The sequence below is a fragment of the Aedes aegypti genome, chromosome 1, assembly GCF_002204515.2.
Source record: "Aedes aegypti strain LVP_AGWG chromosome 1, AaegL5.0 Primary Assembly, whole genome shotgun sequence".
Classification (NCBI taxonomy): Eukaryota; Metazoa; Arthropoda; class Insecta; order Diptera; family Culicidae; genus Aedes; species Aedes aegypti.
Window position 1 is genome coordinate 211,631,216 of NC_035107.1, and position 16,361 is coordinate 211,647,576.

Below are 16,361 nucleotides of genomic sequence, written 5' to 3' on the forward strand. Positions count from 1 at the left end.
GGACTTTTATTCCACTGCTGCCTAATCCCAATAGAAGAATCCTCTTCAGGATTTTGGAAGAATTCTCTTCAGAATTCTGAATCTTTAGTAATCTGAAAGAATCCTCTTCAGGGTTTTGAAAGAATGCCCTTCATGATTTGAAAAAATCTCTTCAGGATTCTTAAAAATCCTTCTCAGAATTCTGAAAGGATCCTCTTTAGGATCCGAAAAAACCTCTTCAGGATTCTGAAAACAACCTCCTCAGGGTTGCGAAAAAATCCTCTTCAGAATTCTGAAGAAATCCTCTTCAAAAATCTGAAAGAATCCTCTTCATAATTCTGAAAGAATCCTCTCTAGGATCATGTATTATAAATTCCCAGACAACCAGAAATCGCATGAAAGTTCACGTTACAACTCGTTTATTCATACTAATTACATCAAACCCGCAAAACACCGTGGATAAACTCGTCAGATTGATGACCTTGCTCGCATAAAACACTTCTTTTCTGAGTTCACTTGTACATTTTATTTCGTCTCGTACAATCGTACAAACAAAATCGGGTCACTCCGTAGCAGCTGTCAAATCAACATTTGTTATCATAAGTTAAGTCGGATAAGATCACAGGATAGTTCGGTAGAAGATTTATACACTCGCATTGTATGTTATTATTCATCACATAATGTATGCACGCATATCGCCTCCACTTTTGTACGTAGAAGGCCTTTTTGCGACTTCTTTTAAGTGAAATGTTGCACATACAAAGCCTCCAGGTGATTTCGTTATACGTACATTTTGGTTGTCTGGGTTTTGAGCTCTCGATTCATAAATCAATGAATATAGTGATTAGGGGCATAATGAACACACGGGGTGAAATGGACACCCTCGTATTATGGTACGGTACCTATCCATCTAGTATTCATGCTCCCTCTTACTTTGAGCAAAATAGACCGATATGCCGATAAACAAATTAAATATAATTATCGCGGTCGATACCTTTGTATGAAAAAGTTTTCAAAAAAACTCTTCTAGTTCAAGAATCCATGTCGATATCTGTCATTGGTGAACTGGTTTTAAAGATATTCCGATGTTCCTTGGGGAACCGACATTCTCCATATAAAATGTCTTTGGCAGCCATTTACTTTTACGTCAATTTATCCAAAAAATGATACGTGGTCTATACAGAGCAAGGTGATAAGGAACTACTCTGAAAAAAAAAATGCTACAAATCGGTTAAGTATTCTAGAATATATCTGAAAATTACGATATGATAGTGTTGGTAGTTTTCGAGATCTGTGTGCGACCAGCGTGATACCAGACGCATTAATGCTCATTACTCAAAGACGGCTGCACCGAATTGCTTCATTTTTTCACAACATACTCGCATTAATGTTTTATTCCGAAAAGTAAATTTCCAAATACGATGAAATTTCTGTAGCCTGAGATAGCTAAAAGTCGGTCCCCCAAGGAATTTAGGAATATCTCAGGATCCGGTTGACCAATGAACAATATTGACACAGATTCTAAAACTAGAAGAGTTTTTTGAGAACTTGTGAAATAATGGTGCAAAAATATCACGAAACAAAAAAGTTATCGACGTTTGAATATTTTTATTGCAGTAAAATATGAAGCTGCCGGTAGAATGGTTAACGAAATTTTAAATTCTTAGACTTTGCAATTTGAACACTGATGAGCCCTTACAGTGGTTTTAGACGACTAAATTTATTAAATTATTTTAGTCATTATTCATGATTTTTAAGATATGTCGATGAATCATTATTTTATCAAGAATGAATGATAGAAAAATAAAATCCTTCAATAACCTGTTTTTATAACTGATTATGCTGAGTAGCACGCTCAGTTCCAGTAGGGATGTAACGTCAGGAAAAATAATTATAATAAGAAGAAGAGTATGCGTAACTTGTATTAGTGCTAGCCTCAACATTCAACAAGCTGAGCTGAGAAAGAGACGCGAAGTGGAAAAATATCAACGTCATATGCAGCCCAGATTCCGCTGTCACGAAATGTCAAATACAGCCCGTCGGTTTTATGGCTTGAACACAAGGAACAAGAAGATTAAGAAAGATTAAAAAACTATTTGTTTAAACAATTAAATTGACATCCTTGTCCTCAAGTCCCTAACGATTTTTAAAGTGACTTTTCAACTGTAACGAAAGCTTTCCCAACGATGTCTATGACTAGGATTGAATGCAATTTATATATCTGCAGATCAAGTAATACTCAAATAAGTAAAAATAAATAAAAAGCCTTGAACATATGAACTTTAGAGACCTCTAGCCTGAAAAAAGACCAAAAAGAGACCAGGCAAGAAACAGAACGAAACCAAAAATGGACCAAACAGGAAACAGAAAATCAAAACGTAACATAATAAGAATCAGAAAATGAGAGTTTGATTAATCATCGAAAATCTTCTTCTCTTTTTTGTTGTAACTTCTTATAGCATATGTATTTTTTATGACTTTCTCAAGGAATTTCGTGAGAATTTGAGTATTTTTATATAGATTCAAAGATTATTCCGAAGATTTCTCCAGAGGTTCATTAAGTAATTTTTTTTTTGTAAAATTCTTGCAAGTATTTTGATTTGGATATCTCAAGAATGTAACCTAGATTTTTCCAAGTTTACTTCAGGAACTTCTCCAAAAAATCATTTTGATATTTTCTAATAAAGTCCCAAGTCCGCCAGGATTTTATCTTGTGATTCTTTCATCGATTTTATTAGTTTATCCTTCAAGATTTCCGATTGAAATATAATCAAAAATCGTTGTAAGATCTCCTAGAGAAACAACTGGAGAATTCGGTTGAAAGGTTGGTGAAAAAAATATGTAGAAAAGCTGCTATACAATCTTTGCACAAAAAATCGAGGTAATTCCTGAGAAAATAACTGGAGTTAAGTATCGTTGAAGTGCTAAAGGATTTCAAAAATTCCTCTAAGCATCCTTCGAAAAATTAGAAAGAAATCTCTTGACGATATTTTGAAATTGAAAGAAATTGATAGGAGTTCTAGAAAGTATTTCAGACAAAATTTCTAGACAAAACTTTTGATTTTTTTTTTCCACAAATGTGAGACGCAATTCTTGAATAACTGTGTTAAAATCTTTGAATTTTTCTCTAGAGCCTGTAGAATTTTGCTTCATGAAACACTGCAATCCGGATAAGAAAAAAGAGACTCTGAATGAAGACTTGCATTAAAACAGGGAATGTTTCTAGAAAGAGATCTCCAACATGACCTACATCATTTCAATCAACTCAAAACTGATAAGCAAATCTGTATGTTCAACAACTTGAATATTAAAACATAAATAGTATTAGCATAACTTAAATTAAGATACCAACAGGACGGGAATAATCTAATGAATTTTATTGTTTGCGAAAAAGCTCTAAAAACATTGAATTTATCCTGTAAACATATAAAATCTACGAAGGTTTAAAAAATATTGGAAACACATTAGTTAATTTTATTTAAAATAAAAAAAAATCTAGTCTATTTCTCACCTAGTTTTTGTAGCCTATCTTACTAGGTTTTTTTCTCAGCTTTCTGATAGTGATCTAAGAATTCAAAACCAGCGGTGCGCTAATGGTGAAAAAACGGGTTTTCTAAAAAAAATTCAAAATGAGGGGCCAAATTCAAGATGGGCGCCAAAATTTTTAAACTTTGTATGAAAGCAACATCCTTCCTCACGGTGTGTTTCGTAGAGCAATTTCAAAACAAAAAAATCGGCATGTCTGAAATTTTGACACAAGAAAGCCATGATTTTCCCCTTTCATTTGCAACCAAAACGAAAATAATCGGTCGGGGGGTCTAGAACATGTTTTTTTTTTCAATTTTTTTACGGAGTTTGGGATATAACTATAGTTTAGTAAGAACCTTGGGTCGTTCTCGACCCATTTCAAAATTCAAATCATTGTAACTTTTGATTAAAATAAGCTAGCAATTTGACGTTTTCTGACAATTAGGTATTTTTTTGTGGGAACATTTATTTTTGCGGTAACAAAAGTTTTGAATGGCCTCTTAGGGAGCTTCCATAAAATAAAACTTATAAATTGTGACTTAGGGTAGTTTTCGACCCGAAAATTCAAACAGCTCGCTAAAATCAGTGTGTTGATCGAATTCAGTTCTGTTGGGCTGAAATGAAAGGCACACATGTCGATTTTCAGAAATCTTTCCGGAGATCCGGAATTGCGTCACTGTGGCCACCGGGAACCAGCTACATGTAAAAAAAGTCTTTTTAGAGACCCTTACTTTGACAACCTGTAGTTTCGTAACTAAACAAGTAATCTGAAGCATCCTCATATTGTTGAATAGGTATTAACATGGACTGTAAATAGAGATTCTCAAATCATTTAGTTATTTATACTCGGTTCCGGAAATCCGGAACATCTGAAAAGTAAGTTTCTATCGCAGTTTTGTGTATGTAATTCACAGCGGTACTATTCGGTTGATGGATATTTTGAAATAAAATTTCTCTGTAATAAGGAACAAACTACCGGTGCACATCCTTTGAAAAACTCGGTCCAGTATGGTCCATGCGGAACCGGTTCTTGGAGACTCGGAAGGTAGCCAATCTGGACAATTGGATGAAATTACTCGGAATGATGCCTAAAAACCAAATGAATTGTGTCCAACTCATAAAGATTGATGATGTTTGAATGTATTTTGCCAAAAGAATGAATTGATGGTTATGCTGGTCCTTTTGGAGCACCGAAATGACCACCGGAGAACCCGTAATATGGGACCCCTAAGATTTAGCACCAAAACTAGGCATGCGACGGCTCAAGCTTCGTGATTTTGAATCCCTGTGACTCTTCTTATTCAATTATAGCGCCAACTCGAACGTCTTTTGATGGAAGATTGGCATCAAATGTCGTTCGAGCTGGCGCTTTTAAAAGTTTTGAACACAACAAAGCTATACAAAACATTGTACTTGAGATCTGCTGGATATAAATATCAAACAAGTCTGTATGTACCAAAGTTCACCATTTTGGCTCCTTTTTTGGTGTAATCGGAGATTTTCATGATTCACCTGATATTTTTGTTAAATCTTCGTATGATTTCGTTGTAAAGCTAGTAAAATCGTAAAGTTAATGAGTAACATTTTCAAAGCTTATTGAATTTATTTGTTTTATGGATTAGTATAGAATTCCGTACAACTCGAATAAAACTATGCTAAAACTGAACATTACAGCACTTATTGAGATCTCTAAGCAAAATTTTACGATCACACGATCAATCTTTCACAGGTAGATTTGTTGTGAATGAAACCTTTCGATGTTTGTATGAATTCATTTGCACTTTTTCTACCATCAATTTAAAAGGAAGTGTATATGCGTCAGCATTATTATTAATATTATTATCTTTATTTACGACATTTTCAGCCCTAGACTGGCTGCTAATCTGAGAATATTTGTCAGCAATTCTGTTTGTTTTACCATCGCAAACAAAAGCAATGTTCTGTCAACTCTCACAACAAACACATGGACAATAGTGTCAACATTGCATTGCTATTGCAATTGGGTTGGAATATTGGATTTATGAAATGTTATATTGCGCCTGTCCTTAGCACAAATGTGAACTTGTCAATTTTCTAGAATCTTTGATATAAGGTCGAAAGGGCGAAAGATCGAAGAGGATTAAAGAGGGGATAAAAGGTCAAAAATTTTCTTTCAAGAATGATTAAATTCCCCTTAATACAGATTACTTTCAACCTTTGGTCCTTTTGAACTTATGCATTTTTGACCATTTGCCTTGTCTTTCTTTTGTCTTTCGACTTATTGTCCTTTCGTCCGTCGATTGGTTGGTCCTAAACCAAGTCAGAGAGATGAATATTGCTCTCGAGTTACAAATAAAAATTAAAAAGAGGTTGCTTGACATACTTAGTTTTAAAAGCAATGCAAATTTCAACAAAAGAGAGGCAACTCGAAAATTTAAAAGTCGGCCTCGGCCCGTAAATTTTTAGGCTGTCTAGAATTATTATTATTATTATTATTATTATTATTTGTATATTTCATCCGACTTTTGAGTCTTAATGAATAAAATCTTAGAACTAGTTATAAATATATCGCAAAAGCCTTGTCTTGAATTTCTTGGTCGTAATATTAAAATCGAACAGATGAACAACTTCGTTAAAACACTCCATCATTGATCGCACTGGTTCTTGGGAAGCGTAGTCTCGTCGTCTGAATGGCAATCGAAGAAACTCGGGACGGCGAATGGCGTAGTTTGGAGTATTGAAGCTAATCATTTGAAGCAAGTTCGGCGCATCAATCTCCGCAGCTATTAGTTTAGCTACAAACAGAGCTTTAGCCCGTTTTCTTCTTTGCTCCAATGTGGTAGATTTAGTGGATCACTCCATGGCAAGTTTCGTAGTGCATATCTGATGAACCGTTTTTGAATGGATTCTATACGGGAAGCTACAGTGCTGTGGTAGGGATCCCAAACAATTGAAGCGGTTTCAAGGATTGGTCGAACAAGACTAACGTACAACGATTTGAGCGTGTACGGGTCTCTAAACTCTTTGCTCAATTTGCACATTAACCCTAATTGGCGACGTGCTTTGTCGATGATCTCTTCATGGTGATTCCTGAATGAAAGAGTGGAATCCAGACACACGCCAAGGTCTCGAATAATTTGAGTTCTGTTTAACAACTCTCCGTCGATAGTGTAGTCAAACGACACATGACTCATTTTTCGATGGAAGCTAACAACGAAGCACTTGGAAATACTAAGCTGCATCCTGTTGACACGACACCACGATACGAACTTGTTAAGGAGAGTTTGGAGCTTATGACAGTCTTCTTTACCATTTATCAGAACGTAAAGCTTCAAATCATCTGCATATACCAGGCAGAAGCCGTCTCCAATATGTATAATAGCGTCGTTCATAAACAGCGAGAACAAAAGCGGGCCCAAGTTGCTTCCTTGAGGAACACCAGAACTGCTCACAAACCATCGTGAAATAGAAGATCCTATTTTTACAGCCAGCTTCCTATCGCAGAGGTACGAACGAAGCCATTCAACAAAACTAGGCGAACATCCAAGCTTGCCCAACTTTGCAAGCAATATGTTGTGATCAACCTTGTCAAACGCTGCTTTCAGATCCGTGTAAATTGCATCTACCTGCCGGCCTTGTTCGATATTCCGTAGGCAAAACGAGACGAATTCACTCAAATTTGTTGATACACTTCTTCCTGGATAAAATCCATGCTGGCTCGTAGAGATATAATGTTTCGTCTGGCAATACATGTAATCCGACACAATAATCTCAAATAACTTTGAGCACGCGCAAAGCGACGTAATACCACGATAACACCGTACATCATTTTTACTGTCCTTTTTATGCACCGGAAACATAAACGATGCTTTCCAGCGTGTAGGGAAGGTACAGACTCTCAGTGAAAGATTGAAAAGATGAACTAGAGGCTCCAGTAATTCTTGACTGCATTTTTTCAGGATACACGAGGCAATTCCGTCAGGTCCAGGAAGATATTATGATTTCAACTTCTTCGTCGCTTTCTGCATTGCTTCAATTGAGACTTCGAATGTAGCTACTTCTACACATCCAGCAGGAGTCAATTCCATGGCAGCATCAGTGCTTCCAGAGTTCGAATCAAACATGGAACTAAAAAAAGAAGCGAACAATTCGCATTTGTCCAACGAAGTATTGGCACGTTTTTGATCCAGATACATTGAAGACGGCAAACCAGTTTCTTTGCGTTTGGATTTTACGAAGTTCCAAAAACATTTCGGATTGTGTTTTAAATTCTGTTCTGTGGAGGCAGTGTGTTCTTTGTACAATCTGCAATTCAAACTGCGGTATTGGCGACTCGCCAACTGAAATGCCAACTTGTTTGCTGCAGTGCGATTTTTGCGATACAATCTTTTTGCTGTGCTGCAACGCCTTTTCCAACGACGCAGCTCAGTGTTCGACCAAGCTGGCTTTTTCGGAGAACGTCGACGTGGAACGAAAATAGCAAAAGCGTTCTGAAGGATAGTCGCGAATCTTTCAACAGCTTCATTTATAGTCGGACATTCTATGACAACCGCCCAGTCCACTAGCGTCAAGTGTTGGCTCAACCCAATGAAGTCGGTTTTTCGGAAATTCAACGAATTGATGTCAAACTCGTCCTCGAAGGTATTTTGCGAGGTTTCGCAGTTTTCGATGGTACAAGAAAAAGGCTTGTGGCAAATGTCAATTGGAACCAGAGGATCGTCGACTTCCTCAATAGTCAAACCGTTCAACAATTCTTCACTAACGAATAACAAATCCAACGTGTTTCCGTAGCAGTTTTTTATGTAGTTCAATTGCCACATATTGTTTGAGCTCATTCCGTCTAGCAATGCCGCATTGGACTGCGTCAGAGAAGATGAAGTGACGTGATTTACGTTTCTTATCCATCGAAGACCTGGTCGATTGTAATCACCAAATACAGCAACTGCATCATGTTTAGGGATAACAGATTCCATGCTTGTAATATGGCGATTCGTCAATTGCACATCCAACGCTTTATCCGGAGGAATATATGCTGCTCCAATAGCAACACTACTTCTCTTCATTCTCAGGGACACCCACACATGCTCAAGTCCCTCGTCGTTAATCGGGATCAAATTGGACGGGATTGTGCGCTTCACTGCGATAAGAGTACCGCCGGAACGTTTCTTGGTGCTTGTTAGCGGTGTACGATCACCACGATAAACGACGTAATCATTACCAAACAGCATGCATGATGGAATCACTTCATCCAACCAGGTTTCAGTCAAAACGACCACATCGTAGAGCGAAGCAGTAACAGAAGTGTAGAAGTCCGTGATTTTTGTCCGTAGTCCTCTGACGTTTTGATAATAAATCGAGACCCCAGTGCCTTGTTCGTCGTCGTTGCAGATTTGAAGCATCGGTTCAGTAGTCATATCGTGGTCAACATCGTCACTACAGAACCGGACTGGTTCAGTCGGAAATTGGCTAGAAGCAATGGACGAATCAAGAATCGTTGATTGCATGACGGTATTGAACTTGCCTTCGAGATCGGGTTGGAAGTCCCTTACACCACGCCCACACGCAGGGCCGGGACGACTGCTAAACGCTGGCAGGAAAAACTCGACTGCGGTGGGGGGCTTCGGAACTTCCATAGAGCTAACATCGTTGCGTCCCAGTGGTGAAGTTTGAATTGTTGAACGAGATGAAGCTGATGCAGATAGGCTGGAATCGATGAACGGATCAGAAGTCATCGAGATCATTGAAAAATCGTACTTGCCTGCAATATCCATTTGGAAGCCCTTTACACCGCTCCCACACACAGAACCGGGACGACTGCTGAACGGTGGCTGGAATGGCTCGACTGTGGTGGGGGGTTCCAGGGCTTCCATAAGACCAACATCGATGCGTCCCAGTGGTAGCTTGATTTGCGATGACGGATAAGGGAGAATGGCGATTCCACGGTCTTCATAGTTCGAAATGCAACACGTTAAACAGGTGTCTGATTGATGTCCATGGGATTGGCCACCGTACGCCTGTAGTTTTTTGGTTGTTCCACGAACTCCCGAAATGTCAGTCCATTCAACCAAGTTGACGCCTGCAGTGCTTGCTCTTTCACCGACGGATCAAAGCCAATTTTGAAGGAAACAAACGACATGTTTGAAACATCTTTTCCTTTCGGCACTAAACGTACGACATCACACGGCGAAGAAAGATCCATACAGCGTGTCACAATCTTCTGTACATCATCGGTCGAGATCAGTGGTTGGAAACCAGACAGGTATAACCAGAACTTAGGTGGAGTTGGTACGGGCATAATAGTGTCGATGGACAGATCGCCAAGATCAATGTTCCTAGTGCCACGATCGGAATTCAAAGCAGTGGATTCATATTGCTCGGTTTCCATGCGAGGACGTTTCACACCCAATTTAGGCCATTTTCGAAAAGTAGGTGTAAGCAGCAGGTTTGTTTTGCTTCCACTCATTTGACCCATCGACAGCACGTCAACCTTCTTACTCAATTTACCAACGGCATCAGCGACCAACTGAACTTGGGATGTCAGATTATCCGAAGCATCACCATCAGCATGAGTTGAGTTTTGAGAGTCCAATTGGTCCTGTAGGTAGCGTTTTATACTCCGACCGTTCAGTTCAGATCGGCAGTCATTGCAAATGAACATCGCCTTTCCTTGCGATAGTATATCTCGATTGGCTAGATGATTGAATCCACAACACTGCTGACTAATGTGAAAAAAGGCATCACAGAAGCCACACCGTACGGGTTCAATATCATTCACCTCCAGTTTGCATTCTTTGCAATGTTTCTTTTCCATCGCCATTGCCCTTGGTTAGTCGGGAGATCGAGTGAAATTAATTCCGTGTTTTCAGCAATTTCACGGTCGATTTTTGGTTGTCCAATACACACAAATGGTTCACCTTTTCACGAAACGACAAATGTGATAAATTGAACAAAATTTAAACTACGTTTTCACGACGAAAAACATCAAAATAGCCGGCGACTAAGATACGTGACTGTTTACAACATATACACAGTGGGATTATAATCTACATGATACTGACACTAGATTTTTGCAACATTTTCATCTGAATCCGTTCAAACAGTTCACCTAACCAAAATTTATTAATTTACGTTGCATTTAAAATGATAATACAAACAACAAAATTTAAAAAAAATTGCACTAGACCCCCCGATGGATTATTTTCATTTTAGCAGCAAATGAAAGAGGAAGGTCTTGTCTTTCATTGGTCCGAATTTGAGACATGCCGATTTTTTTGTTATAAAGTTCCATAAAAAAGACACCGTGTCCTCTATATGATGCCACTAAGCTTGCTTTGTGTTCCAATGGAAATATGAGACATATCGCGTGAAGAAAAACCTTAGATTTATAAAAAAATGGCTTTTTCGCAAACTGTTTACTAGCTTGCGTACGAGGGGTCCACCAATTTGAAAAAAAAAACCCGAAAGGACCACCCCTTAGTTTTAACATATACTAGCGATCAGTGATATAAAATTGGAATTCTAACGATGGGGGCCGATGGCGGCCTGGTTTCAGCGAGAATTGTTCCTACGGTGGACATCCGGTAATAATAAAGTGTTCACTAAATTTCACAAAATTGTTCATTTTGCTCCGATGCTTTTTTACCAGCGTTGTTTCCGACCAAATTTTCATCTCGTTTTTCAGACATTTATTATGATTTTTCTCACCATGTATGAATGCACCACGTTGTACTGATTACGAACTTGGAAAGCAGCCTAAAGTAACTGAAAAATATTATCATTTTATGATCCTTAAATAAGTATTTGCTTAATGTGTCCATTATAAAATTATTAAACCAATACCCAAACTTGTTCAGCTGGCCCTTGCTGACCCGAAATACAACCTGCATACTCACGCTGCATCTGGATGTCGGCAATCTCCTGTGGACTCTTGACGGCCCGCAGGCTATTGCTGCTGTCCAACGGCGAACAGCTGTAGTTCTTAAACTCCCGGCACGGTTCCACGTCCCAGTTCATGCGGGTCTGTATGCTGATGGCCGCTGCCCTACAAATCGGATCGGAACACTCCGGTGGAGGGGCAGGCGTCGGGTGGCAATCATCGTCCTCTGTCACGTGGCAATCCTTGGGTAGCTGGGAGGGGGCTGCCGAGATGAGAAACAGGATGGGCGAAGCCACCAGGAGGGACGTTACCAGAAGTGTGGCAGCCGTAATGGCCATTTTGTGCACGGCCGAAGAACCCCGCAGCCAAATGCATGGTGCACAGCAAACCCATCCGACCGGATTCTTCAGTGAGGGTCGGCCTCCGTTGGCAGTGGCGGGATTGGACGAGGAGGAAGGTCCCGTTGAAGATGTTGGCCCTGCTGACGGTTGGGATGGGGCCGCTGTTAATAGTTGTAGAGCTCCCGTTGAGGCGACGGGAAAAAGTGCTGCCTTGGAGGCGCCTTGCTTGCCAGCCGTGGTGCTGGTTGTATTGTGTTGTGCCACAGTCTGGAAGAAGGAAAAGGAGGGAGCCCGGGTAAACCCGGAAAATGGAAGTTAGTTTAGGGCAGCTAAATTAATAAGCATTTAAAGAAGGGGAACACTATCTGTTTCATCGAAAAGAGATAGACATTAAAATAATTACAAAGAAATCTATATCATTAAAAATGGAGTGGTATTTATATAGGTTGGTTTGCTACTGACAAGAAAAGGAATCGCCTATCTCGATGCGTGGGAAATTTCTTCCAAGAAATGGTCCAGAAAATCACATTTTCCTGATCGCAGTATGGACCGATGCACGAGTTCACTTTTGAGCGGTGCCGTGTTATTTACGTGACCATGGCAACAAGTGAATTCGGCACCGCTTAAACGTCAAATTAGTGAACTCGTGCATTGCTCCATAGGCCTTTTCATGTGACAGATCCGTCTATGCATTTGTTTACATCGGTGGAGGACCGATGTTAACACGGGACTGTCATCTCCATAGAAGAACTGTCAAAGAGAATAGGCCTATGCAGTTGAGAAGAAATGTCATTTCAAATGGGGCTAGCCGGCTCTCTGTAGGAAATTTCTTGACCCATTCAATCAAGAAATTTCTTTACTTTTCTTGAGCGCAATAGCATACTTAGCTTATGCCACGAAATGGCTTGAGAAATGGACGAACGGATTGCCGTAGAATTTTCTCTGTTGAATTCGGCAATGTTTCACTTTGTATAGGAGTTTTCATAGCGTTTTTCAACAGCCTACTTGATGGCAAGACAAAGTTTGCCGGAACTATTAGATCACTAAAAAAAATATATTTTAGCGGGTTTTTGATTTTCTTTTTTTGCAAACGAACAATTTAAGCAATAAAAAAACAAAAACGCATTGAAATATTTTTTATAGTATATGTCAATTAAAAATAAGCAATACTAAGTTGTAAACTATATAAAACTGTAAAGTTGAAAATTATCACTATAGAATTTAAAATTAGCACTAAAACCTCAAAACTTGCTCAAAGTATGTCAAATGTTCCAAGAAAAAATGAAAATAAACACTAATCCAAATATTTACAAGGAGAGTATGAAACTGAGCACTTAAAAATTCTAAACACGTCAATGGAAAAATATGCACTAAAAATCAAAAATTTCTTCTCAAAATGTTAAAAACTTATTGCTATTTTTTAGATTTCAAAAGCGATTTCTTATTTTCTTTGAAAAATTTCTAATACTACAGTGCTTATTGTCAGCTTTGTCTTGCAAAATTTTCAATTCCTATAGGAAGTATGCACTTCAACAGAAAAGTAAACGCCTATCTCGATGCGTGAGAAATTTCTTGCAAGAAATGCTCAAGAAAAGCTTTTTTCTTTGATCACAGTACGCAGTTGAAAAGAAATGTCAATTCAAATGGAACTCGTTGTAGAAAATTTCTTGACCATTTCTGCCGCAGAATTTTTTACTTTTCTTGAGTGGAACAGCATACCTAGCTTTAAGGTGGAACACTCATTCTACAACTCAAAATCAATATGGCGTCAAAATCTAAGATGGCCGCCAGATTTTTTTCACTTAAATTAATATACTTATCCTTCAATCGACTTGAAAAAAACACCATCTGAAAGCTGATTTTTTATGCGAAAAAATGATACCGTACACCCCTGTTAATTTGAACGGTACCTCATGCAAACCATCAGGGTTCATTTTTAATTTGAACATCTAGTCACCCTAAAAACATGTTTCTGGATACCTTTTTCACTGTTTTGTTTTGATTCTGCGTTCCGTTCCATAGCGTTCCATTTCACTTCACTCCGTTCCATGAGCTAAATGACGTTTGTACCATTTTTAATCTGAACGATGTGCAAATTAGCGGGGTACAGATTAAAAAGTGTTCAGATTAAATGTGGTCAAACCAAAGGGGGTACCCGGTATTTGCATTGATTGCCATAAATGTGAAAATTGTGGAACATGATTTAGAAAATAGTTCATTTCTCAGGGTAAATAACATTGCTCGACTATTTTTTGTAGCCTATCTCACTTCGTTTTTTTCAGTTTTCTGATGGTGATCTCAGAATTCATAACGAGAGTGCGGTAATGGTAAAAAACGGGTTTTCAGACTAAATTCAAGATGGCGGCCAATTCCAAAATGACCGCCAAAATTTGTTCAACTTCAAATGAAAGCTTTTTCCTTCCTCAATAAGATTTGCCATACATTCTTAGGGAAATATGACACATATCACGTGAAGAAATACTTAAGATTTATCAAAAAATGGGCTTTTTTGCAAACTGTTCAGCTAACTGGCATACGAGGGGCACGGTGTGTTTCGTAGAACAAGTTTATTACAAAAAAATAGGTAAGTCTGAAATTTCTCCACAATAAAGTCTAGGTTTCTCGCGTTCATTTGCTGCTAAAACCAAAATAATCGGTCGGGGGGTCCAGAGTAATTTTTTTTTTGTTTGATTTCGAGAGACTTGCACATATGTTTGAATTTGCCTATCTATGTGTTTATGTACATTAGGGCGGTTCAAAATTAAAAAAATGTTTGAGAATTCAATCTCACATATGTTCCTTACTATCCTTACTATAAAAATAGTGTTCTGTAAAATTCGCAGCTTTCTAGGTGGTGATTTAAGGTGGCCCAAAGACAATGTAGGTTTATACGGAAATTACTTTGAAGAATTTTTGAGGTATGTTCCAAACACGCTTGTACTGTAATGTAAGTACAAACTTATTATCCCATTATAAAAGCTCATTCTTCAAACCATAATAAAGAAATTTGCTGAAGAGAGAAATTCAATTCGACAGTTAGCAGAAGAGATATTCATGAGTTTGTTTGCTATTATTTAGCTTAACCCCTCTACCGGCAGCTTCATTTTTTCAGCACAAAAATATATTTGAATCGCGATAACTTTTTTGTTTCTCTATATTTTTCCACCATTTTTTCACAACTTCTCTTCTACTTTTGGAATCTATGTCGGTATTGACCATTGGTCAACTGGTTTTAAAAATATTTCGGTGTTCCTTGGGGGACCGACACTTTCCATATAAAATTTCAATATGATGTTTTAAGAAGTTTTCAAGATCTCGTTACGGCTAGAGTGGTACCAAAAACATAAAAGCTCATTGCTCAAAAACAGTTACACCAATTTGTTTAATTTCTTCACAATAGACTTTCATTAAAGTTTAGTTTTGAAAAGCGAATAACCGAATATGAGAAAAAATCTGTAGCCAGAGATAATTACGAGAGTTATGGCTATGCGTCGGTCCCCAAGGAATTTTGGAATATCTCCGAATATAGATGACCAATGCTCAAAACCGATACTGATTCTGAAAATAAGAGAGTTTTTTGAGAAGTTGTGGAAATTTTTTTCAAAAATATTGAGAAACAAAAAAGTTATCGCGATTTGAATATTTTGAAAAAATGAAGCTGCCGGTAGAGGAGTTAATATGGGGTTATGGTACTGCAAACAAGTACAAAAATCCCAAACCCATTTTAGCCTCATGATGTTAGTTTCTGATCTTTTCATAAGCTCTGTGTCATTAAGAAAATAACATAAAAAATATAAGATTTGAAACTTCTCAAATACGATCCAAATTAGCGTATTTTTTAGCACCATGGAGCAAGTATATTACATGCCTTATAACAAGGTTTATCACATGCTAAGCCCTCTACTAGTTAATTCGAATAACTGAAATTGTGTTGTTTGAAAGGCGAATAAGTCACTTTTGTATCTAGGGGTCATGCACAAATTACGTCACGCTCCAAGGGGGGGGGGTTAAGCCATGCGTGACAAGCCTTATAAAATTATCGGAGGACTCATACAGAAAGTGTGACAAAAGGGGGGGGTCGAAAAATTTGAATTTTAGCATGACATAATTTGTGTACCATCCCCTACGAATAAAAAGAGAAATCTCGCATAATTTATAATCTCGTCCTAAAAGCCATAGCTTGTTATTACTGAGCAAACGAATGGATTTACACTTTATTTCACAATGCTACGACGAAGAGAAGATCCTCCTCTGTCTCCCAGCGGTGACAGTTTTTATTTTGGTCCGATTATCTGCTTAATAACAACGAGCTACACACTCGATTATAAATGGTTTTAAGGGTGAATATACATAGAAGCCAAACCTCGAATTTTCAAAAGCACAAGTCTAGAGAAGCAGACAACCGGTAACTCACTGGTCACTCGCTGGTGGCGACTAATCAATAAAATGTTCAACGCAAAAGGTTGTCAGGTTCTCAAGATACAAATCTACAAACAAGCTCTTGAAAATTCGAGGTTTGATATCGAAGCATCATCACCTATTAAAAATATTTCCTAATAAGTTCTTACATCATTATCACCAATTTAAGTACGATTTTCAAGGTTTTTCGTGGACAATAACTAAAATGACGTTTGAGACAGTTTTACAATTATGCGTAT

General features: G+C 38.0%; 1 protein-coding gene across 4 annotated transcripts in view; it reads right to left on the minus strand.

Annotated features, from left to right (window-relative positions):
- LOC5568727 (endothelin-converting enzyme homolog) overlaps positions 1-16,361 on the minus strand; it is a 97,644-nt gene that overhangs the window by 35,397 nt on the left and 45,886 nt on the right. For all 4 annotated transcript variants that reach the window (XM_021857466.1, XM_021857465.1, XM_021857464.1 and 1 more), the window contains exon 3: positions 11,379-11,970. In XM_021857466.1, the coding sequence (XP_021713158.1) occupies positions 11,379-11,970 (592 nt within the window). The remainder of the gene's footprint in view (positions 1-11,378; positions 11,971-16,361) is intronic.